The sequence below is a fragment of the Culex pipiens genome, chromosome 2, assembly GCF_016801865.2.
Source record: "Culex pipiens pallens isolate TS chromosome 2, TS_CPP_V2, whole genome shotgun sequence".
Classification (NCBI taxonomy): Eukaryota; Metazoa; Arthropoda; class Insecta; order Diptera; family Culicidae; genus Culex; species Culex pipiens.
Window position 1 is genome coordinate 6,927,614 of NC_068938.1, and position 26,657 is coordinate 6,954,270.

The 26,657-nt window shown below is 38.5% G+C and overlaps 1 protein-coding gene across 3 annotated transcripts; it reads left to right on the top strand.

Annotated features, from left to right (window-relative positions):
- The first annotated feature begins 1,187 nt into the window (after positions 1-1,187).
- On the top strand, positions 1,188-25,930 carry LOC120423392 (S-adenosylmethionine synthase). Of its 3 annotated transcripts, none has more exons than XM_039587180.2 (6): positions 1,188-1,843; positions 10,020-10,097; positions 10,151-10,273; positions 10,371-10,483; positions 11,405-11,517; positions 22,919-23,134. In XM_039587180.2, the coding sequence occupies exons 1-5, from the start codon at positions 1,726-1,728 to the stop codon at positions 11,480-11,482; spliced, it is 510 nt and encodes a 169-aa protein (XP_039443114.1). In that variant the 5' UTR covers positions 1,188-1,725; the 3' UTR covers positions 11,483-11,517; positions 22,919-23,134. The 3 variants fall into 3 exon arrangements, with proteins under 3 accessions (XP_039443114.1, XP_039443112.1, XP_039443111.1); XM_039587178.2 differs by lacking the exon at positions 11,405-11,517 and adding an exon at positions 23,669-25,930 and having other exon boundaries at positions 1,213-1,843; positions 22,919-23,598; XM_039587177.2 differs by lacking the exon at positions 10,371-10,483 and adding an exon at positions 23,669-25,930 and having other exon boundaries at positions 1,225-1,843; positions 22,919-23,598.
- The last annotated feature ends 727 nt before the right edge of the window (positions 25,931-26,657 follow it).

Here is a 26,657-nt window from a genome sequence, read left to right on the forward strand (position 1 = left end):
ATCGCAAAAAGTTTGTTTTCGCTATTTTTTTTTTGTTTTCGTCAAGTCTTACATTTTTTGAAAACTAATGATTGCAAAACAACTAAACTAGTCTAAAATGCATTTCAAAACACCTTTTTCATTCAAATGTTTAGACTATGGCTTGTTATTTCAATTATTATATTTTTTGCACTTTTGTGTTTTTTTTAGGTAATTGCAAGTATTTCATATATTTGATGATATTTATTTATCATACATTTCCATCTCCAAACTGCAGTTTCCATTTTTAGATTTTTGGACTGTTTGTTGAATTTTAATCTTTTTCAATTTGAAATATTTGAAATATCGTAAATTTTTTTATAAGCTTGGTTTTTTGGGCAAAAATCTCAATGATTTTTCTCTCTGATTTGCTTAAATCTGAGCAAAAACCAAATCCGTAATTTTAATTTTTGGCTTTTCTAGATTCAGCGTTTGAGAACCGGCCTTATGAGGCAGCTCTGTTTTATCAATATTAATACATTTAAAACAACATTATTTAATGGTTTGTAATTTTAGCAAACCCAAATCATTTGATTTTTTCACGCAAACAACGCTATTTTTAGTTTTTGCTCCTTAATCTAAAATCTACAATCACTTGACTTTGACTATAGCTAGGTTGCTTTGTCAAAACCTCTGATATAAAAACGTCAACTTACAATAGATTTTGAAAAAAATCAAATCTTACCTCAAATCTTGCTGTGCTTCCGAGCTCCTTCCCGCCTGCACCACTAACCTGGAATGACCCATGGTTCATTTATAAAAGACTTTTGCTGTTATGGAAAATTTAGCGTTGATTCAACAATGATTTTGTTTAAATCAACAATATTGTTGATTCAAATATGCCTTTATTCTGCATGTATGGTTCTCCAATGATAGTTGAGATTTATTTATTTTTTCCTTTTTTTTTCCGAAGATTTTTAAGTAATCGAAATTTTGAACAAATATTAAGAACCATATTTCTCCAGCTAAGTTCCCCGAAATCCGTCACGGCGCCCGCCGCCTCCCCTTATCAGTTATCAACGACACACACCTCTCGGAAGAACGCTCGCGTGCTCTGCGTTTGCTAGTGTGTGTGCGCAAAGATTTCGCCGCGCGAAGCCGTTTGCGCAAACATTAAATTAGCCCGGCCAGGCTGCCCAAACCATCAGTCGGTAAACGGTCGCGGTCTCGAAAACATCTTGCTCAGGGTTTTTCTAGCATCAAGTGTTGACTTTGCTGGTTGTGATTTTTCTCAGTGCGTTGAAGAAAGAACAACTTGTAACTTTTTGTGGGTGATTCCCGATAAGCGTGTAACTGTCAGTTTTGATAGTTTTGTTTTTTTATTTCTCACGAGAGAGGATTTTCCTCGCCGCACGTTGCTCTCTTTGGGTTCGAAACCAGAATTTTCGTTCCGATCGTTCTCTTTTCCACAAAAGTTTGCATAGACAAGACGTAGGGCCGCGCAACGCAAGGCTCCCGCGAGTGCTTTAGAGAAAAGTTTTAAGAAATTTTCCTAAGAAAAAGTTGAAAATCAACTCAACGCCTACTGTTGCGGTGCGATAAAGGATAATCGTGTTTAATCGGTGTTTGGAGTGAGGTGCAAAAAGTGCTCCGGTGAACCTGGGAAAGAGGAGTTTGTGGTGAAGAAATTCTGCTGCAGTTTTTTTTTCGAAAAAAGGAAAAAGTAAAAATCAAGGAGTGACTACCGTACAAAAAAAAAGAAGCAAAATGCCGCAGACCAAGTCATCGAACGGATTCGCCGCCAGCAATGGCCACAATGGCTACGAGATGGAGGACGGCTGCTCGTTCCTGTTCACGTCGGAATCGGTCGGCGAGGGCCACCCAGGTACGTTCCCGGGAGGGGGAAAGAAAATCTCTCAGACGAAAAATTCGCCCAGTCTCAATGCCATTCGCGAAAAAATCGCGCAGCAGCCGCCGTCGAAGCAGGCCAAGAAATTTATGTCTGAGAGGAGCACACGAACGAAGTGAATTCGAGGTTATGTTTAGCGTGTTATTTTCATTCGGCGGCGCTCCTCGCGGTTTTTCAGAGCACTCTGGCCACACTCATACACACGCGTAGCCGCGAAATCGGCCGCCAAAGGGCCCCATTTCGTCGTGAAATGCATACTCCACTAACCTCCCCAAATCTCCCAATTCCCCACCAACCCATCATTCATAAAATATATCTCATCAATATTATTTTCATAAACTAACCACCTTCCCCCACCACCCACCACTAAACATCTACATCAACCCACCAATCCTCACACTAACCCATCATATTTTTATATCCCCCACATAACTCTCCACCCCTAAGACATTCTTCTTTAACAAATCTTCCCTTTAAATTTCTTTAACCTTTAATTCACTTTTCATACCCAGCTTTTATATTACAACATATTCTTCCCCTCAAAATTAGTTTGTGTCTAATATTGTCCACCCCTTCAAAAGTTCAACCTCTGCTGTATTTCAAATCAATAAATTTTACTTATAATTAAACCATAAACCCAGATCTAATATCCTAACACCTCTTATACACTTCGCTCAACATCTTACTTTTTTTCTAGTTTTTTTAAATTATTTTCTCTCTTTTTACGTTTTAAATATACTCATTTATTTCAAAAACCACACTACCTTTTCTTACTTAACATTCTCTTTATTTTTCTATCAAAAATAATAAAGTTACTACCATCCCAACTCCTATTCATTCAATATTTATTAAATACTATGTACTAAACTTCATAAAATACTCACGTACACTCAACCATGTTTCTATTAAATATACCACAAAAAAAAAAAACAATAAAAAAAAAAACATGAAAATTCAATACCAATATTATAAATTTCCTAAAAACAAACAATAAACTATCGATAATCCCTATTCCCCTACATTCAACAAATTCCACTTCTTAAGGTATAACACTCATTATTAATAATATATATATGCCTAATCAAAAAACAAACTCAATAAACAAATTATAATCCAAAACACACAAACATTTATAATAAAAACTCTTCTCCCTCTATTTTTCTATAACTCCTCTGCTATCTTATCTTTCATAACATTACCATTATTGTTAGTATCAAAACCATTAAAATGCTATAAACATCTTCCCACAACCATAAATCTTCCAGTCATAATTAAATCATTACCTCATCTCTTCATTCGTTAAACAGGTAATATGATTTCTCAGAAGTTAACATATAACACCATCCCTAACCTCTGAAAAAAACAAACAAACAATTCCATTTACAATACACCAACAACACTTTTACAAAACCCATAACATATTACTTTACTAACTTAGAAACACCCTTTATCATACTCTTTACATAAAATTCAACAAACACATATTCTGATAACACATAACCCATCAATACCCAACCATCAAAACGTCTAATAACAAACTTTTTAACAACACAAAAAAAGTTCATTTCCATAAAAAACAAAAACAAAAACTTATCTTCTAAATTTAATAACCTCTTACTTTAAAAAACATACAGTCAACAAACACAATCCCTATCTCATTAAAACTCAACAACACACCAAACCACCTCCTAATACTAAAAAATCATTCTTCCCCCCATTTCTATACCCAACCACTATTTACTTCCTTTTTATCTACAATACTACCTCCCTTTCACCACTTTTATTACCATACTTTCCTTATCTATTCTCTCAACCCAACTAAACACACACAATACATAAACTCCTATAACCAACCATTTAACCATAAATTTCAAACCTAAAACACCCCATCTAAAAAACCCCTATCCTAACACACATTTACAATTCCAACAACTCACCAAAAACAAATCCACAATAAACCCATTTAATTCATCATCCATTAAATTAACATCACTAATCAAATACTCATATAACCCAATAGAAAAGATCTATTTTAAACTCTTTGTGGTCGGGCAAAATGCCATTGTGTTTATTTAAAAAAAGGATTATCGTTGTGAACAATAATATCAGCAATTTATATTTTATTTTATGATCTAATTCCTATTTGAAAAGAAAGCTTGACTGGCGGTATTTTTACTGATCTAACGACAAAATACACCATTTTTATCTACCCTGCTTTAATACTTTTTTATTTATGTTGATTTTCACAATAATAATTTAATTGTTTGAATGTTGTTCACGATGGGCTTTTTCCAAAGGCAATATAGGAGAAAACTGCAAGGGCACAAAATCGCCGTTGTCTGATTATTGTTTATAGCTTTTCGGCCCTTTCGGATTTAGTTGGAAATAATTAGGAATTCAGTGGTTATTTTGATAATAAGGCTTTCTAGGCCCAGTGAAAAAAATATAATTTAGCTCAAAAATGAAGAACTCCTCGTCACAGCGTCTTGATGCAAACAATGATCTATCAATTCCCGGGATCCCGGGAAACAGAATATTTTTTTTTTGTTTGGATTTTAAATGAACCAAAATTTTAAATCCAATGTGATTCAAATTCTTTGTCTCCTATAAATATGTTTTTTTGACAAAGAACTTTGTCCTAAGGGCACTGTATACGGGTGTCAATCCAAAATTTCGCGAAGCGAAAGTGTAACGATTTGTGTCGTCTTTCAAATGCTTATATCTTCCCCCCCATTCAAACAATCTTTATGTTTTACCTACCAAACGAAAGAGGAAGTCTTAAAGTACAAGTAGACTACCTCGTAAAGTTGATAAAACTTTGTTAAAGTACTTAAAAGTTAAGACGAAAATAAAAAATCAGACCGGAGTAATCCCAGTCGCTGATTGGTTGAGCGCAACCTTTCCCGAACACATTAATCAGATTCAAGTATCTAGCACTTAGCAAATTTTGCTCTCTGCCACTGCTTCGAAAACGTCGAGCCATCACAGCCAAGCGAGGTTATAAAAGAGCGCCGCGCCACCGGTCGAAGCTCAAACAAGTCCGAAGCTTTGCACGAGGAGGATCGAGAAGCAGCAGCAGCACAGCAGAGCCGCCGAGAGGAAGGAGAGAATTGTTCTGGAAAGAGACGCAGAGCAGGCGCGGGAGGGAAAATTGCCGGCAACTTGGAGTGTCATCATCGCATGATTTTATCAGCGTCATAGGACGTTAAAATGGCCCTTTTCAGAGCCAATTCACACGAAAGAGTATTCTTCAAAAATCTGGTTGGGTACGGTAGTGAGTGTTTGTGTGTGCGGAAGGGAAATCGAGTGGCAAGTTTGGTGCTTAAAAGAGCACCGAATTATCAACACATACACACAAACGCGGGCTGGTTTTTGATACTGAACATGAAATTTGACATTTCGGCAGTAGTGGCCACAATCCGGAGTGGCCGGAGGCCCCGCGGATGTTCCGATGGGGGGACATTTGCCGAACCGTAAGAGTTGGGGCAATATGGGTATCAAACTTTATGGTTTTTGATACTGGACATGAAATTTGACATTTCGGCCGTAGTGGCAACTATCCGGAGTGGCCGGAGACCCCGCGGATGTTCCGATGGGGGGACATTTGCCGAACCGTAAGAGTTAGGGCAATATGGGTATCAAACATTATGGTTTTGATACTGGACATGAAATTTGACATTTCGGCAGTAGTGGCCACTATGCGAAGTGGCCGAAGGCCCCGCGGATGTTCCGATGGGGGACATTTGCCGAACCATAAAAGTTGGGGTAATATGGGTATCAAACTTTATGGTTTCCGATACTGGACATGAAAAGTTGCATTTGGCCATTATCTAAAGCTAAGCAGTAAAAATAAATTGAAGTAATAAATTTTTTGTGCCGTTGCGAAAATCTGTTCCTGGAAATTTAAAATAACTATTTTGTAATCAATTAGAACCCTGAAAAGGGCAGTTTTAATGTTTGCTGTTAAAATTTACTTTCCTGCCGCCGATTGCTTGCAACAGCCTTGCAAAAACATTTCAGCATCTTGGTAACTTTCGAGTGGTGAGTGAAAGTCGATTGATTTCACCTTGAATTCTATTTCAGCTCCACTTGCAATTTCCGTCCCCTTAGTTTGATAAGACGTAATTATATGGGAATCATGGGGAAATTTGGACCGGACATTCTAATCGAAAATTTCAACAATGATCTTGCAAAGTTCTTTGTCATACTGGTCATGAGTAACATAACCACCTGCACCTTTTTTTTATTCAATTTTTTATATGACATGACTAGAAAAGCTTCAAAAAGGTTTTTGAAAACGTAAAAAAACGGAAACAAATAAAATTACATCCAATCAATGTTAAATTTTAGATATTTTTGAAATTTGACGTCCCCGACTGGGGAAAATCGGGAAAACCCGGTTTTGGAAAAATCCCGGGAATTTTGTTCCGGAAATTTCCGGGATGGACGCATTGAAAATTACGTTTAAGACCAGTTTTGAGGATCCGGTTCAATATACAGTCCAGACTCGATTATCAGAAGGCCTTGGAAAAAATGTAAAAAATAAACTTCGGATAATCGAATCACGAAAAAAAAACAAAAAAAATGTTGTCTTATTTTTGATTTGATTATCTAAAGTCCGAAGTCCCATACAAGCCTTTCGGATAATTGAACTTTGGATAATCGAAACTTCGGATAATCGAGGCTTCGGATAATCGAGTCTGGACTGTTGTATGAAACGTGATTTTTTTCTAAATATCGAAATCCTACACAAATCCCCATACATGTTTTGAAAAGAAGAATTTTTAAAATTTAGGAAAAAAGTTGGGTTGGAAGTTTCAACTGTAGAGTTTTTTATTGTAAAGGTCCTATAAACTATTGTCTTTAATATGTTTATAGGACCTAATAAAAAACTCAAGTCTTGTTTTATGTGACTTTGCCAAGTTTTTGCCTTCCTCACTGAGAAATTACTCACTGTTTGAATTATTTTATAAATTAGAGGAAGGCACCAACCACCTAAAGGTGGATTCAGTAACGCTTTAAAAATGTCATTTATTTTGGGGTCAACTTTGGCTGTGTTTTTCACTAACATTTCTTTTATTTTATGTAAAAATAAGTATGCAGTAATTTTTGTGATGTCCCAGACCATGCCTCTACGCATTTTTTACACTTTAAATGATAACTGTAACATTCTATAGCACAGTAAAAACATGAAAATAACTGGAAAGTCAACATGTAATGATAGTAGGTGGTAGAATAAGCCAAATACTATCAGAAACAAACATAAACTAAACAAGATAATTGAAAATAAAAATACTAAACATGGAACTAGAAAAACATAAAATAAGATACAGTATGTAAAAAAAGTATTTACACCCCTTGGGCACCATGCACATATTGTGATGAAACATCTAAACAATTTAATGTTGACAGAAACCTAGTACTACGTTTTGTTCAGAAACTCATGCCAGACATTTTGCTACAAAAAGCTCATGAAAAGATGATTTCTATAAAAAGTTATATAACAAATACTATTACGAAAATAAAAAAGGTGCAAAAAAAGTTTGTACACCTTTCGAAAAATTAACATAAATAATGTTATTTGTTGACAAATCACCATAAATCCAGTCTCCCAACTCCAAATAGGCATCCTTGACTGATTAAAAAAAATAATTTGGATTGAATATAAAGTTTACTAACTACTTAGTATAAAAGTTTATGTAACTCTGGAAATTCTATATAAAACTTATCTAAACTTAATTTTGCAAACTTTTAATTCAACTAAATGTCAATATATTACCATAGAATTGCTAAATAAACATTTTGGAGTGGGTATAACACCGTTTTGGGGGTATTAGTATCGATAGAATAGATTTTTCGTTGGAATTTCGTACCAACCCGGAATTACGTCGTCGGAAAATCCGCCGGCATCTGAACCGGTCCACAATTCACAAGTCAACCTATGTGGCATCAGAAAGGGCATAAAATTTTTGATCTTTTGATACCCATACATCCAGGTTTTCTATAAAACCCACGTTTTTAAATACCTAAGCAAAAACGTTGTTATGGTTTCGTTTGAGCAACCTGCCAAAAATGTATGGAATTTCGTAATTTTTGTTCTCGTGGATCAAACTTACTTTTTGCCCAGGTATTTAAAAACGTAGGTTTTAAAGAAAACCTAGATGTTTGGGTATCAAAAGATCGGAAATTTTATGCCCTTTCCGATTCCACAAAGGTTGACTTGTGAATCGTGGACCGGTTCGGATGCCGGCGGATTTTCCTACGACGTAATTCCGGGTTGGTACGAAATTCCAACGAAAAATCTATTCTATCGATACTAATACCCCCAAAACGGTGTTATACCCACTCCAAAATGTTTATTTAGCAAATTCATGGTAATATATTGACATTTAGATGAATTAAAAGTTTGCAAAATTAAGTTTACATAAGTTTTATATAGAATTTCCAGAGTTATATAAACTTTTATACTAAGTAGTTAGTAAACTTTATATTCAATCCAAATTATTTTTTTTAATCAGTCAAGGATGCCTATTTGGAGTTGGGAGACTGGATTTATGGTGATTTGTCAACAAATAACATTATTTATGTTAATTTTTCGAAAGGTGTACAAACTTTTTTTGCACCTTTTTTATTTTCGTAATAGTATTTGTTATATAACTTTTTATAGAAATCATCTTTTCATGAGCTTTTTGTAGCAAAATGTTTGGCATGAGTTTCTGAACAAAACGTAGTACTAGGTTCCTGTCAAACTTTAAATTTTTTACATGTTTCATCACAATATGTGCATAGTGCCCAAGGGGTGTAAATACTTTTTTGACATACTGTAAGTAACCTCCAGAACAGAGGAAAAAAAAATAATTTGTAAATTAGAATTAAATAATTTAAACTAGAATTGGAGCGTAAAGACTTTATTTGGTCAACTTTGAACCAAAATTCATTTTGATTCCCTGATTTTTATAGTGGGTAATAATTGGATTTAGGGGACGTAATTACTAGGGACCATTCATAAACCAAGTGGACACCTCTCTTCGACTGTAGCATTAAAATAGTTCAAATCAAGCAAATCAATGTAATTGAGCCAATGTGGAGTTAAAAACAAGCAGCCTACGTCAGTGAATGTTTACGAATCCGCATTGGCACATTACACTGTTTTGCTTGAAATTTAGTTAGTTGGCTGCAAGGAAGATAAATTCGCACGTGCACATATAAGAAGTAGGTAGAAGGACATATTGCATAGACGCCTTTGTTCCAATTGCGTCATTTGCTCGAAAAATGTTTTCTCTACTTGTACTTATGAAATACGAAATACTATTTTCATTGGAATTTTATACTTCCAAAAAATTTCTGACACCACTGCCGCAACGGGTTGGCGCCCGACCTATCCGGCTGTGGGTGGTAGTGATGGATCTCGAAGCACCGAGCTCACCTCATGTGTGTGCGTGTACACACTTGCTCGGTGTTGAGACAGAGAGTGAGAAAAAAAACGAGTTTTGTTATCGATTTTCTCTTCCTCGTGGTGTTTCACCTTGCTTGCGCCGGCCGCCTCACCGCGAGTCGCCTCTGCCGCGCGATAGTTTAGACAAAAAAAAAAACACGTGGTTTGCCGCACAATTCCCCAGATGGGTGGTTGCTATGATTGATTGGCTGCTCGCCGCGTGCAAAACCGTGTGACTGGCCTGCGGACTAGTTTGAAATGTACAGCAGCGCCTACGTAGGTTTGACGAGATGACCCTGTGCTTCCGCGGTTTAGTTCCTCTTATCAGGAGAGGCAGCGTTTTCTAAAGCTCGGTCATCATGAGTTGACGCAGGTTTGCTCTGTTTGTCGTTGTGAAAGATTTTTCGCACCACCACTGAGGCGATTGCTTTCTTTTTGGTATCTTTTCCGCAACCCCTTTTTTTTGTTTGTTTTTGTTTGCGTTTTCTATTTTTGTCGTTTAGTTTAGTCTTTCTATTTTAAGCACACGCCGCAAAGCGGCTAAACTTTTGTTTTGATTCCTTCTCAGTTCGTGATTTGTCGCTCTTTAAATAGAAATGTTTTGACCATATGACAACACGAGCCTACTTCGATGCAAAACTGAGGGCGGCCAGCCCTACCATCTTCTGTTTACCATAGAGACGATTCTTACAAGTTTTTTTTTTCTTATTTTTGCAGACAAGATGTGCGACCAGATCAGCGATGCCATTCTGGACGCACACTTGCAGCAGGATCCCAACGCAAAGGTTGCATGCGGTAAGCTACTGATTCACAGGTTAGCGACAACAAACTAATTATTTGCATTTTAGAAACCATCTCGAAAACCGGCATGATTCTGCTGTGCGGCGAAATCACCTCGAAGGCCGTCATCGACTACCAGAAGGTGGTCCGCGACACCGTCCAGCACATCGGCTACGATGACTCGTCCAAAGGTAGGGTATTTTTTTGCTAGTTTCCTAGTATTAAATTGATTTGCATTCCCGGAACTTGGAACTCGAACTCGTGTTTGCCTCTCCTCTACTCAATCAGGCTTCGATTGGCGCACGCTAAATCTGCTGGTCGCGATCGAGCAGCAGTCGCCAAACATTGCCCAGGGGGTGCACATCGACCGCGATGAGGACAATGTGGGCGCCGGCGATCAGGTACTGATCCAGAAAGGGGGATGATGCTAGCTGGATTGTCTCTCTCTGTGTGTTTGTTGTGTTGTTTTGCGCCTTCATTTCTCGATCTAATCATTCTAACTCTGCCAGAGCTGGACTCGACTCTAATGCCAAACAACAACACTGAAACCCAAGATCACCGAGGGCAGCGCGATAGAAAGAAGTGGGTTTGCATGGACATCCCCCGTGGGTTGGCTCTAACTTGGTTCATCATTTACATAAGCATGGAACGAATAGGCTGATGCAATTCTTCTCCTCGAAGGGAAATTACCTTCGGTAAATTGACTCTTGCTGCATGTGCGACAAAGAAATCATGGGAAACTCCCGGTTCAGCACGTTCCCAAAGTTTATGTCTGCTCGCTGGAAGAAATTGGAACCAGATCGATAGTGCTGACGTCCGGTTTTCCTCCGTCGTCGAAGTCGTTGCTGTTGTCGTCAAGTCGGGGGATCCCATTTCTCCGGTAGACACTGTGTCCGAGCACGTGTAATTCAGCTGTGTTGTCTCGAAGCCTTCGCCATGCGCTGGATAAACAAATTCGTCGTCATCGGATCGGCTCGGCAACATCAACCCAAGAACGTCGTCCAGGATCGAATTCTGCCAATCTCAGCGGTTTCTTCTCCGGTCGCTGTGTTCACTCGAATCGTTGTTTTCTTTTGGGGCACGCGAACATGTTTACTAATTCTGTTCTGGCGCGCGCGCGCGCGATAGAGATTACCCAAAGGTCGCAGCGAAGCTGATACGTAAATTCCGTTGACCCCGCGCCGTGGCCTCTGGCGTGGCGTTCAAAATTAGGCGTTTAAATTTCATAAGCTGAGGAACGTCTTTTTCTCTCTTTTACTTTTTACTTTTTGCAACCCCCCCTCAAAAACATCGTGCATGCACATACCTCGTGGCATTAACAGGATTCGATTACAAAACGTGCAACGTGTTGCTTGCGCTGGACCAGCAATCATCCAACATTGCGGACGGAGTGCATGTGAACCGCATCGAAGAGGATGTGGGCGCCGGAGATCAGGTTAGGATCATTTAAGTAAACTAGAGTTCTTTTTTTATTTGTTTGCACCATCTCTCCCTCTCTCGACCAAGGATTCCCTTCCTTTACTTTTAAATCTGTAAATTAGCACGCAAATCTCGCTGGGTTATCTCGCTTCTGTCTTTATTAGTAGTCTAAACAAAAAAAAAAAGGTTTATAATTGGCTCGTGGAGGTTCAAAATTATCGCATGCTTTTTTCGGGGGCAATCAAAATTCAAAACACACGCACGCTCGAACACACAAACTATAAACAAAACGGACATTGACACAGACGACATCCTGCATGCGAGAGATTATTGGCTAAGCTAAAGGCGTCAAGGGTTCATCACACATCGCATCCTATCACATCGTATGATTTTCATTTTTTGGGGGTTTGGTTAAGGTTATTGCTTATTCATTGTGGCTCCTTGGTGGTGGTAACGAATAATCTAGAATTTCAAGCAAAACAACAACGCTGATAACTGGGTTACCCCCCGTGGATCGGCGACCACGTCAAATGATAATGCGTTTCGGAATGGGAAAGAAACAAATATTTTGTAAATAGTGTCGGAAAGGCGAAAATATTATGATGTAAGAAAACGTGGTCTCCGGGGCCCGCGTAATCTGCGTGTTGACGGGCTTGTTGATCGGACGATTTGCGTGTTATTGGCGTAGATTGAAATTAAATTCATAAGAGTAAACAAAATCCTCAATATGATGGATTGAATAACGAGAGTAGCTGAAACCTAGATTAATTGTTACTACCCTTTAAAAAATCTTCTTGGTTTTGCATGTTTCGTTAGACATTTTTAAATTACTTATAATAACTTTGGAGTTTAATAGCTTTTGGCTTATCGTAAATATTGTAGTGGATAATACTGATTTCAAACACTGGCTTATTACAAGCGTTCTAATCAAAAATCCGGCCAAGAATATGACATCGCTCTTTTTGTGCAACAATCCGACTACACAACTCGACTTTTTTTTTAGTTGATGTCAGTAAACTCTTCAGTTTCATCATGGTATGATAGATTTGGATTCCTTGAACACGCTCCAATAGACAGAATTGATTTTTAGTTAATTTTAGACGAAAAAATAAAATTGTAAATTTCAAGTATGAAAGCGAGTAGAATCCTGAGTAACCATGCGCACTCACGTTCATCCATGAGGTAGCAAAAATAAGGGGGTGCGCATGGTTGCTGAACCCTCTACAACCCAACCTCGCCTTTAGACGGGCTTCGATTTTAAAAATCACCAAAAATCTACGAATTTCAACAAATTTTTGATCTTTAAAAAGCATTGAAAAGAAGAACTCTTAAAATTTTAGAAAATTTATGGGTTGGTTGGTTTTATGTGACTTTGCCAATGTTTTTAAAAATTGGAGCGTTTTCAGGGTAAATTTTTGTACAAGTTATTTTGAGAAGCATTTTACTTATCGTGCTTCATATTTCATTGAATTTACAATTTATGGGCTCTATCGTGTACCATAATTGACACTAATTTCTCCAAGAGTAAATGATTCCATATAAGTTTTTAAGCAACGGTGCCAAAAGTTTTTGACTGGCGGGCTAAATTTTTAGATTTCTGTGATTGTGGGCCAAATTTCAAAAATCATTATTAAAAAATATGACATGAATGCCACAAAAGTGGTAAAATGTCTATAACGAAAAAACAAATATTGAAAAATGGAGAAAAAAATTTAGATTTGACAGAAACAAAAATTTTAGCGAAAAAAGAAAAACTACACAGGAAATTTTTAAAAAAATTAAAAGATTGTTGAGCAAACTTAAACATGCTAAAAATGATTTAAACGCAGGAGGATACGTTTTAAATTGATTTTAGCTGATTGTATTTTTATTCAGAGTTTTTTAATTTTCGATTTCATTCAGACATCTTTTGAGCCATAGTGCGTAATGGTGGAACATCTGGTTTAGGAGATAGGAATTTTAGAAAAAATAGTGTTTTCTGGAAAATATCGAACATCTGGTCAAAACAAATAAAAAACTTTTTCACTCTCTAACGTCTATGGTTACACTAGAGCATCACTCATTTTTGACTTTAAAATGCAATACAGTCCAGACTCGTTTATCCGAAGGCCTCAGAAAAATTTCACTTCGGATAATCGAATCACGAAAAAGAATATTTTTTTGCTGCCTTATTTTTTATGGTCGATGTGACCCAGGAACGACTCTAAAATGATTTAGAATTTTTTAATCAAAGATGGCGGCCAAAATGGTGGTGTTAACATATTGAAAAAATCAGGGCTGCGGAGTCGGGTCACATTTCAAGCGACTCCAACTCCGACTCCGACTCCGGCTTTCTGAGTTTAGCCGACTCCGACTCCGACTCCGGCTCCGGCTTTCAGCTCCAACCGACTCCGACTCCGACTCCAACTCCGGCCTATCAACTCTAGCCGACTCCGACTCCGACTCCGACTCCAGCTTTCAACAAATTGTTGGCTCCGACTCCGACTCCGACTCCACATATTTTTGATTATTTCAAAAATTAGTTAATTATTATTTTGAAACCATTGATAAATAGGATTATCTAAATACTCTCTAAGTGTCAAGTTTTTCTCAAGAAAAATAAGTTCGAATCATAAAACGGAAAAAAAATCTAGGTTACAAGTTGTTTACGTTATTTAAACAGATGTCAAAAAATATTTGAGGTTTCGAAGGTATTTTTAGAAGAACAATTTTGAAAGTAAATATGGATTTATTTACATAACCTCAAATTTACACTTATTTATTAAAAGCTAATAAATTTAAATATTTATTTGTTATTTTTTGTAATGAATCATTAAAAGAAACCTAGCCTTGATGATCGATTAAAATAACATATATATTGCTCACTTTTAGGCTGACATTTATAAGAAGCACAGTGACAATCAAAGTCACCTTGGTTTTTAAATAACAATTTCGTGATTCGATTATCTGAAGTCCCATACAAACCTTCGGATCATCGAACTTAGGATAATCGAAACTTCGGATAATCGAGTCTGGACTGTATATGAAAAAAACATAAAATTTGAAAAAATACGGTTAATATACTTTCTAGGTCACGGACATTTAAAAAGAACCCCATAAGCTACCTTTCCAAGAAGATTTTGTTAGGTACGTTGGTTTGCAATGATTATCACCTTTTGTCATATTGGCTTGGGACATATACATTATGAGAAAATTATTACTGGTTGAATAATATTTGAAAAATAAATTCAAATCCTATCATTTTATTTATACATTTTTTTATCATGTCCTTTATGGTTTTGACCCCGCCCGTGTGGATCAATCGGACCGCGCACTGGACTCACAATCCAGAGGTCGCTGGTTCGAATCCCGCGGCGGGCGCTCTAAAATTCTTTGTGTAAATATGGGTATTCGGCGCCGTCGCTCCGTGCCATACTTTCATACACTTAGGAGCCCAGGGCGGCGAAGTCCTTGTAGATAAAAAGGAAGACACTAGTGGTTGGTACTAGCAATGGTGGCCGACAGCTATAAAGTCAACTTCGTTTTCGTTTATGGTTTTGAAATCTTGAGATTTGTTGAACAATAATTTGCAACGATATCAATATAGCTTGCCTAAGGATCGACACTTTCAGATTTGAGTAGAGAAATAGTAAACATAAATATAATCGATATATTTAACATATTCAATGATTTTTTCAAAATTAACAACATATTTAAATATTTTTTGTCCGTTCCAAATATTTTAAACACGACACTTTGATTTACTATAATTAGTTATATGCGCATTTATGTTGAGTTCCAAGTAATAGATTGTTATAATCTTCGATTATTTGATGGAAGAGTCAATGATTTTTTTTTCGATTTCCAAAAACAGTGATTATAATTTTTAATAATTTAATTTACCTCGTAACTTTTTTCCTCAAAAATGATTAACATAAAACCTACAATACATTCGCTATCGGGATAAAATTGACTATGTGTGTACTTTTTTCAGAAAGAACTGGGTTAAATTTGGTCAAATTTGAATTGAAAGGGTTCATAAATATAGGCAAAAGGATGCAGTCAAGAATCAATTGAATATTTCTGAGTACAAAACCAATATTGTCTATTATTTTTTAAGTTATGATACTACATTCTTGGGTTAGAGAGGATTAACAGGTTGTCATATAGTGATCATAGTGAAATAACACAATTAGAGCATTTCAATCACAACACAAATGCTCCAAAAACATAATGGCATCTAATAAATCTCATGAAAAAAATATAATGTATGCAACTTAAAAAAAAATTACAAAAATAAGAAGTTCTGCGAATTAACCTGCATTATAACAAATACTGAACAAATGAAAAAAAAGTTGAATTTTAGATAACTCCGACTCCGACTCCGGGTTATCAGAAATTTTCGGCTCCGACTCCGACTCCGACTCCAGCTCATAAAATTTAGCCGACTCCGACTCCGACTCCAGCTGTTCGAGTTTTGACGACTCCGACTCCGACTCCGACTCCAGGTCCCCAAAAAGACCCGACTCCACCGACTCCGGCTCCGACTCCGACTCCGACTCCACAGCCCTGGAAAAAATGCTTAAGGGTAATCAAATATTTAAATTTTACTAAAATAGGGTCGCAGCACTCGAAATTGATGTTTAATGTAAGAAAAAAAACGCCATGGTTCGATTATTCGAAGTCCCATACAAACCTTCGGATAATCGAAACTTTGGAAAATCGAGTCTGGACTGTATATCATCGGCAGTGTACTTTACCAACCCGAATCACACATACTGCTTTATGTAGAATGTTATCTAAGAGCCACTAAAATTCATTTATTTTTGTCAATTTAGTGACTAATAAAGAAAAACCTTTAAAAACCTCGATTTTGTTCAGGGCAGGAAGGGGTGAAAGCAAAATCGAACTGCAATCGAAAAGTACTTAGATTTTTTTTTTTGATGAAAGTGTACCATTTTTATGTTATAGCTCAAGGCAATAGTTATACTGTTGCTCATTATTATCGATGATTTTTCGGAATATGCTTTTTATTTGATAAAATGTGAGAGATGTTCGACAAACCTGCCAAACATACGAGCATTTCTCCTATTGGATCGATTTCGAATGTTAAAAATTAAATCTTTTGTGATCTTTTCAATAAAAATGCCTTAAATTTTTTTCTGAAATGTGCAATAAGGAAAATTATTCATTTGAAGGCCTTTGCAAAAGTTATGCTTCATTGTAAAATAAAAAAAAAAAACGAATCGTCAGTGTTGCAAGTGAGTGATAAAAATTGATATTGATTATCTCTGCACCAAAAACATCCGAGAGTATAGCGACCGTCACCATAGCTTGTGAGATCTCTTCTTGATTCGCGTGATTCCCAGCGATGGCATTCTCTCTCTATCACTCCTTCCCTTTTTCTCGACTATGCGCTCTCACCGCTGAGTCTCTCAATCTCTCCGAAAACTGCAATGTGAGAACGCGAGATGGCGATTAGAAGCCGGCCACGCATGACGTCCCGTTAAACTGCGTTTGCGAAATTGGTTTTGTGGCGGTTTTTGTGGTTAAACGCTGTTGCGGTAGGATGATCGTGGAAGCGGGAATGAGAGAGAAAAAGAAAATGTCAATCGCGAGTGTGTAAACACGAAATCGTGTTCGGCTATGTTCGGCGCTGAGAGTTTCAAAAAGGAGAGAAGAGCAGTTGTATTTGAGGTATGAATATTCAGGCGGGATAGTTGCAGTTGCTGAGAGCTGATATTTTGATATATTAACAATCCTGCCAATTGTCCAATTCTCAAAGTGGCAGACCGAAAATTTAGGAAATGTTCTCAGCTTTAAACAAAGACAATCACACCGTCTTTGCAGACTGAATACTAATTTTAAACGGGACAAACATTAAAGGATATTTTTAATAGGGTTGGCTTACCTTCATGAAGCTTAAAAAAATCTGAAAATTAAAACCCAACAGTGACAATAACTCCAAAATGGTGCAAATTTTATTTAGCACTTTAAAGAAATGTTGCCCGCACTTTCGACATTTTTGAATTTTTCTTCTTCTAAGATTCATATCCATGGAACCAGGTTTTGCACCTCCATGCACTATGGCTCAAAAGATGTCTTTTTAGTCTCCTAAAAAATACATTTAACAAAAAAAAAAAAATCGAAAATAAAAATATAATATTCTGGGAACTAGACATGAAGTGATGAAAAAATTAAATAAAAAAATCATTATTTTCATCAAAAAGTCTTAATTATAACTAGGGTTAGTGAAATTTCACGATTTCGCGGACAGCGTGAAATTCGCGAAATTTGGCTTTTTCCGCGAAATCCCGTGAAATTTCATGTTTGTGTGAAAATGTAACGATTTTTCTCAAAATAATTTATCAAACTCAAACAGGAATAAAAATAATCTTATGAACTACTGTAGAATTAAGCGAGTGAATACCCTGGTTTAATTACTAATATAGGGTTAGTGATTTTTGACGATTTCGTGGACGGCGTAAAATTCGTGAAATTTATCAATTTTCTCAAATCATTTTTTTAAATAACAACTTAATAAATATTTCATCCAAAAAGACTATTTAATTAAATTTTATTAGTTTTCAATTAAAAAGCTTGAATATATATGTGTGTCAATATGATTTGAACCATTTGAAGAAATGTTCAGAGTTTTGAATTTTATTTGAATCCAACTAAATTTAGTAATATTTTCATTCGCTGTATTAAAAATGTTACTGCTATTTCATTTAAAAGGTATAGTTTTGAAAGAAATTAAAAGAAATTAATTCAAAATAAAATGAAGGGTATTGCTTATCTTTAGAATCACATTTTAAAAACATATAAATTTTCGTCGCAGAAAATTCAATTTATTTTACTCATTCTTCTCAATTTTAGCATTATTAGTTGAATATTATAAGAGCAGTTCAGTAAATGAGAATACGCGTGCCCTACATTTTGTTTCAAAATATATAAAAATAGAGCCCATCCATAAACCAGGAGGATTTTTTTGCGTTGCATTCAAATTTAGTGAAGATTTTTTTAGTTTATTGAAGAATAATATATAGTGAAGCATAAATCGTTGTTTCTGTGATTTAAACAAAGGATTTTCAGAGTTATTTTAACATTTTTCAAGTTCCGCGAAATTTGCGTGAAATTTGGTGTTTTGAAATTGAGGTCCCCGTGAATTTTGCAATTTTTGAGCGTGAAAAATCACTAAGCCTAATTATAACCTATAACTTTGCGATCGATCAGGAATTATCTTCTTAAGGTACGGCAAGTTGTTATTACAAAGCTGTACCAGCAAGATATACTCTTCAATAAACGTCTGTTTTCCGGTTCAAGACAGTGAACATAACAGCATCTCTCGTTTATCTCGAATCCTCTCCTCTCCCCTCTCTCTGGACTACCAGAGTAGAGTTTGAGTAAGCGAGAGGAAACGAAAAAAAGAGAGATGCTCTCATGCTTAGGTCCATGGTATGTTCTGAGACTTTAAGATCAATTCTAGCTACAGTCATCCCACATATTCGGAACACCCACATATTCGGAACACTTTTGTGGTAATTTGTCAATATGATGCAAAATGCAACTTTTCTGCCGACCCTGCTATTTTTATGGCCTTTATTTGGACATTCTCTTGCTATTTCACTAGTAACAGTAGTAGGGGAAATATGCCCTTTCTCAGCCTATTTCTATTATCGGCTTATCAGAACTTTGATCATGAATTACAGCTTTCCTAAAGTGTTTTTGACTGTTCCAAAGTAATAAATAGCTCAAGTAAAAGTGAGCAAGCAACTCTACATTGTTGATACATCAGAAAATGTTGATTTAATAGCGGAAAACGGCAAAAGTGATGAGAATTGGTCGAACGGCTTAGAGTGATTAAAATGGGTATATTTCCCCTACTTTTTAAACAAAAACTAAATTTCCAGACTATTTTATCCAGAGCAGCAAAACACCGCCTCCAAATTGCCTGTTCCATGATTGTGGGATGTTATTGTGTCTCCCACAATTGTGGAACACCTGAATTTAACTGATATTTTCACAAAAAAAGTTATCAGACCATTCATAAAACATTACTAAGCATGAGTTTTATTGGTTTCAGAGTGCGAAGTCATTATTTTGTAAAAATTATGTACTCATGGAGAGAAAAAAAAAGTTTGTTTACATCGTAAGAAAAAAGTGTTCCGAATTTGTGGATTTCAAGGGTCAATGTTTTTCTTTGAAAACTTGATATAAAACGTAAAAATGTTCAGCCTGTCTATACATCAATCGAAAGATCGCAAGGAAAGCTTTCACATGAAAGTAAAAGCAAATCATTATGTTCAATTATCGATGTTCTATGATTTGTTGAACATTGGCCGATCTGTAAACTGTTCCGAAAATGAGGGATGACTGTACCGAATAAAAAAATACAAATTACAAAAAAATACATTTTTTTCAATGATTCAACGTTTTAATGGAGTTGCCACTTATTTTTTTTTTTTTTTTTTCATAAAATTATTTTTATTAGGTCCTTTTCGGTACTGGGACCTGGTTAGGACCGAGTCGGCTTTTGTAATTACATTTGACTTAATAATTACAGAGGATCTTGTGTGTAAATGTTAGTGGGAGGGGAGCCGATTACCCGCGGCCTACTCGGGGTTAGTAGGGAAGGGATTGATGTTAAAGACAAGGCGTAGGAAGGGAAGGGGGATTGTGTAGGGGTCTTGGTTGGCTCTTCTGGCCTTTGCGTTTTGTCCTCAGCCGCAACTCGGTGTCCAGCTGCTGGGGCGTTCTTGCTTTGCTTCCGGTGCAAACCAGAAACGACGGCTTTGTGTGAAGGCGAGTTATACTAACTGAAGGAAAACTAACTGAAGAAAAACTAAATGGATATTTTGGAATCTAAGAGGAACTGATAGATCGGATAGAGAACATCAAGGTCTAGTTGAGATAACGCGTCTCGCATCGGGATTTCTGGTGGTCTTCCTCGGGCCCTGAGGGTATCTTTTAACTTAATTCTGTGAACATGGTGATCTGGACACGCCCATACGAGATGGTCGATGTCCTGATAACCCTGCCCACAGTCGCAAAGGTTCGTATCACTCATGTTGATACGATAAAGATGAGCCTTGGACGAGTAATGGTTCGACATAAGGCGGGACATCGTTCTGATGAATCCACGCGTCAAGTCCATCCCCTTGAACCAGGCTTTTCTTTGCACCTTAGGTCGTATGGAATACATCCAACGTCCCTTGGTGTCGTCGTCCCATTGTTTTTGCCAATCCAGAAGCGCACGCTGCCTCGGAAAACCGTAACATTCGTGTAAGCTAATTGGCCTTTCAAAAATGTCTCCACTCTCAGCACCCTTCTTGGCGAGCAAGTCCGCTTTTTCATTACCCGGAATCGAGCAATGAGCGCGGACCCACACCACCGTGATGCTGAAGGACTGAGCCGCCAGGTTGTTTAAAGTCTTGCGTATTTCCGTGAGGAAAAACGTAGACTCCCTGGTCGGCTTCAGAGACCGGATAGCCTCAACAGAGCTAAAGCTATCGGTGAAGATGAAGTAGTGGTCAGGTGGCATGGTCTCGATGATTCGCAGTGCGCAGTAAACCGCGGCTAACTCTGCGACATAAACCGAACTCGGGTCCTTCAACTTAAAGAACAGCTGATAAGATTCATGATAAACACCGAAGCCCGTACAGCCGTCAAGCTTGGAGCCATCGGTGAAGAATCTGTTGTTTGGAGGAACATGGTTGTACTTTGATGCGAAGATCGACGGTACAACCCCCCGCAGAAGATGGTTTGGGATACCGCGAGTATCGGCTTTCATGGACGTGTCGAAGCCAATCAGGGTGCTGCTGGTTAACGGAGGCGTGCGCTGTGCCGTTGTGTTCGGGCTCCACTCCCACGATGACATAAAGTCATAATATAGAAGCATGCGCCGAGACTCAACGTGAAGGTTCAGCAACGTTTCAAAGTTGTCAATTACCAGTTTATTCCTGTAATCACACCGGATCAGGAACCGGTAAGACAGTTCGTAGTAACGAGTTCGCAGAGGCAACACTCCCGCCAAGACCTCGAGGGTCATGTTGTGAGTTGAATGCATGCATCCCAAGACAATGCGAAGACTTCGGTACTGTATCCGCTGGAGAACCAACAAGCGTGATTTTGCAGCTATTTGGAAGCAGAAACTGCCATATTCCAGCACCGAGAGTATCGTTGTCTTGTACAGTCGAAGCAGGTCAGAAGGATGAGCACCCCACCGGTTGCCAGAGACGCTGCGCAGAAAATTAGTTCTTTGCAGGCACTTTTGCTTCAGGTAGTTAATGTGCTTCCCCCATGTTCCCTTCTGATCAAAGATGGTACCCATGTACATGAAGTGGTCCGACTGCTCGATAGTCTTTCCCGAGAGAGAAAGATTGAGCTGCGGCGGTTCATGCTTCCCCGTAAAAACGACCAGTTCCGTCTTCTCCGGAGAGAATTCAATACCCTTTCCAACTGCCCAATGGGCCAAGTTGTTCAGGGTTTCTTGCAAGGGTTCTAGCAGATCGACTTCTTTCTTGGCAGCGATTGAGACCACTGCGTCATCTGCGTACTGTATAAGGGTGCAGTCTCCGGTCAAGCAATCATCGATGTCGCTGACGTAGAAGTTATACATGGATGGGCTAAGGCGTGAGCCTTGTGCCAAACCCATGTAACTTATCCGGGTGATTGCCAGATCACCTTGCACAAAGTGCATGTGTTTTTCTGACAACAGGTTGATGAGGAAGTTGCACATCGTCGGATTGAGACCGCTCCGCCGCAGCTTTACTCCCAACACCTCGATGGAGACTGAATCGAATGCACCCTTGATGTCTAGAAAGACAGAAGCCATTTGCTGTTTTTTACCACGGGCTATGTCGATTCCTGTGGCCAGCAAGGCTAGACAGTCGCTTGTTCCCTTGCCTCTCCGGAAGCCATACTGCGTGTCTGACAGCAAGTGCTCTCGTTCCATCCATGGTTCGAGGCGGTCGAGGATCATCTTCTCCAGCAACTTGCGTAGACACGACAGCAAGCTGATTGGACGATACGAGTTGTGATCGGACGCCGGCTTACCGGGCTTTTGAATGGCAACCACCCGGACCTGTCGCCATTCGTGTGGAATTACGTTCTGCTCCACGAGCGTGTTGAACAGATTCAACAGACGCTGCTTGGCGACGTCCGGAAGATTCTTCAGCAAGCTGAACTTGATCTTGTCCGGACCAGGAGCAGTGTTGTTGCCCGTCAATAGTGCTATGGAGAGCTCTACCATCGAGAAGGGAGGATTAGGGAGTTGCCACTTAATACGGTTCTAAACTAATAAGTAACATTTTTAAGATTAGCCAATAACTGCTTGATTCTAACGCATGATTAAACGCTTTTTAAACTTCAACAATTTTGAAAGCTCAACAATTTTGAACCACACATTCATTACCGTTTTCCCAACTCCCCAAAAGGGCCTAATGTTCGGCTACGCCACCGACGAGACTGAGGAGTGCATGCCCCTGACGGTGGTTCTCGCCCACCGGCTGAACGCCAAAATTGCCGAGCTGCGCCGCAGCGGCGAGTTCTGGTGGGCCCGTCCGGACTCCAAGACCCAGGTGACGGCCGAGTACGTGTTCGAGTCGGGCGCGTGCGTGCCGAAGCGCGTCCACACCGTGGTCGTTTCGCTGCAGCACTCGGACAAGATCACGCTGGAGGATCTGCGCAAGAATATCATGGACAAGGTGGTGAAGGACGTCATCCCGGCCAAGTACTTTGACTCGAACACGATCGTTCACATCAACCCGTGCGGACTGTTCATCATCGGTGGACCGCAGGGCGACGCCGGCCTCACGGGCCGCAAGATTATCGTTGACACGTACGGCGGGTGGGGCGCGCACGGCGGCGGTGCCTTCTCCGGCAAGGACTTTACCAAGGTGGACCGCTCGGCGGCCTACGCGGCCCGCTGGGTGGCCAAATCCCTGGTCAAGGCCGGCATCTGCCGGCGCTGTCTGGTGCAGGTGGCGTACGCCATCGGCCTCGCCGAACCCCTCTCGATCACAGTATTCGACTACGGTACTTCCAAGTACAGCCAGAAGGAACTGCTCAACATTGTCGCCAAGAACTTTGACCTGCGTCCGGGCAAGATTGTCAAGTGAGTAGTCTGAGGGGGGTTGATTCTCGACTTGGTCTGGTTTCTAACCGGTGTTTGATTTTGTGCACAGGGACCTGAAGCTGCGGACACCGTTCTACCAGCGCACCAGCACGTACGGACACTTTGGCCGCGAAGGCTTCCCGTGGGAGGAGCCCAAGGAGCTGGTGCTGAACTGAGACGAGGACGAGGCCTCGCCGGCTGCTTCAAAAAAAGCCAAGCTAGAACTTTAGAAAGCCTATTCTTCCCCTCCCCTCTTATTACTTTTTAAAACAAACCGTGTCCTAGGTGTCTTAAGTTCCCCATCGTGACAGCTGTAAGTTTATTTACCTTCCTCCCCCTTTCACTCCAATTTTTGTTTGGTGTAGCAGATAGGAACAAAGCAAATTCCGGAATGTGTCATATTTATGTGCAGGAAAGTATTTTCCTCTTCCTCCCCATCGTGTTAATCGTTAAAATTGTGATGCAACCAGGTTTTTTTCCCCCTCTCTATAAAGTAAAAAGCCAGATTTTGAATCCAAAATTTTCAAAGATATTGAAAATAAAAATTGTAACAGAATTTGTTCACACTTGCCACCTTTCCTAGTTAGGTCCCAGTCTTGCTTTACAAACTCACAAAAACAAAAAAAGAAACAAACAATCGCAACAATATTTCTCTTCAATTAGTTGTACGCTTACACGAAAAAACACACACACTCTATTTCGAATTGAGAGAAACACACAAATAGTAGTTTGTATTCCTAACAGTGACATAGTGTTTACAGCAAAAAATAAAAAAAATAATGAAAAACGTCAAAAAAAGTTGGAAAACTAAAAAGCAAAACCTTGGACCTCGTGCAATCCTCCGCCAAAGCTAGACCATTCCGGTTGGCCACAGTAGGAACCCCATCAAGTGCGCGACCAGCACGAGACCTTTTGGCCCGGCGCTGCCTGCTGCAAAATTCGTTGTATGACGTGAAAAAAATCGGTCCAAACGTTTTTTTCGAAATCACAAAAAAAGAAACAATTTGCAAGTTGAAACTTCGTTGAATTTGGATTATGCCCAATCATCACGAGTAACGTTTTGATTTTGAATCATTTTTGATTTCTTCAAAAAAAAATAAAATTGGTCGACGTGTAGAGCGCGTAATCGAGCACACACTCTAGCATTTAAAATGGCAATACTATTTTTTTTAAATATCATTGTAAGAATCGAATGGTGCTTTTTGGAACAAGAAAATAAAAAAAGGAAGCCGAACTCTGGTTCGGCGAAGCGAATTGCGAAGTTGTCGTGAGAGAAACTGCCAATATGATAATATGAATTTTGCGTTATTTTGATTAGTTTTACAAACAAGTCACAGACATTCAGAGCGTCGACTTTACACGTCGAAAAAAAAAATCACAAAATAATCACAGAGAGAACTACCGAATCTCCTCACTTTGTGTGGCTTGTGTGTTTCTAGAATTTAAAATCCATAAATTTAAATTCTAGGCTCACAGAGCTGCCTATAAAACGTGTTCTAGCAAAGTGACAGACACAATGCAACACGACCGCCCGACATCGGAGCTGGCGTTTGCAACTTCTTTTCCGAAACACTGAAAGCCGGGAATCGGCGTGATGCCCTGCGAACGAGTCCAGAGGTCTGTTCCTTCTTCAGGACGGAACTTACCCGTGGACTGCAAGACGGTGTGGCATCGCGCGAAACGACGATTTCCCCTCAAGAATAATCCACACGCAACGAAGTTTATTTTTTTCACATGTTCATACACGTTTTGTGTTGTGTTTACGTAAAGGAATTTATTTGTGGAAAAGAGCCATTTCGAAAACACTCCGGTCCGCTGAATGGTTGAAGGGTGCGGCGTGGTACAAACAAAAAAATCTGAAAAAAATGTTAGATTTTAGCGAGAGAGCAGAGCAGAGAATAAAAAAAATCACACGTAACTGTTGTATGTTGGAGGACAATTTAGTTTTGCTAAAATCGTACACGATTTCACCAAAAACAAACCATCCAACGTATCAACTGACACGTAAAACATAAATTACCCTTACAAAAACGACAAAAATATAGCCATATAAAAAAAAAATCAACAAATATGTACCACTGCACGCTTTGCGAGGGCACGAGTCCAGCCAAAAACAGAGTTTTATTGAATAGATTTTTTTCTTTTCTTAAAAATATATATTATAAACCTAAGGTACGATAAAACAAACAAAACAAAAAAAACTACTTACTGCTGCAAGCAAGCAAGCGATGCGATGATGTCATAACATTCTGAAAAGAATAATAACTTCAAAAAACAGAAACAAAACAATGAAAAATAAAAATCCCACTACTTCTGGTAGAGTAAGCAAAAAGGTGGCGTTTTTTTCTAATCCGAACATCCAAAATGAATCCCTGGTCACCTACTAATAACTAGGCTTGGGAGGTCAAGTTTTACTTCTTTTTTTTTCCCAAACCACAAGCTACACGAAGAGTGGAATAAAGATGACCCTCCGAGCTCCGCAGGGTTCTAGGAGCAGTCACCGAGGCCGCGAGGGACCAAGAAAGACCAGAAACAGGGTGGCCACCAGATTTCGATTTACAAATTCGTCGTAATGATTTTTTTGTTATTGGATTGTTATTGTAATAACAGACTAATAACATTTTGAGTTATTCTTCAAACAAATCTTTGTTATTCTTTTTTGTTATTATAACAACTAATCCGATCATCCCAATAACAGTTGGAGTTATTTTTCCATAACAAAAAATGTTATTCCCAAGTTGTTTTGGCTTTAAACCAATATCAGACCAATAACAAATTGTGTTATGATAACATAAACTGTTATTAAACTCTTATGCAAAAATGGATTTTGCAAGAATATTCCAAAACAACATTCATGCCATTTCAATGACAAATACTGTTAAAATAACAATAACATGTAACAATAACATATTATTTTAACAGTATTTGTTATTGAAATGGCATGAATGTTGTTATTACCGTCTGCCCGGGTTTGTTTTCATTTAGAATTTTTTAATCCAAGATGGCGGCTAAAACGGCGGTGGTGAAATGTAGAAAAAATGGATTTTGTAATATATTAG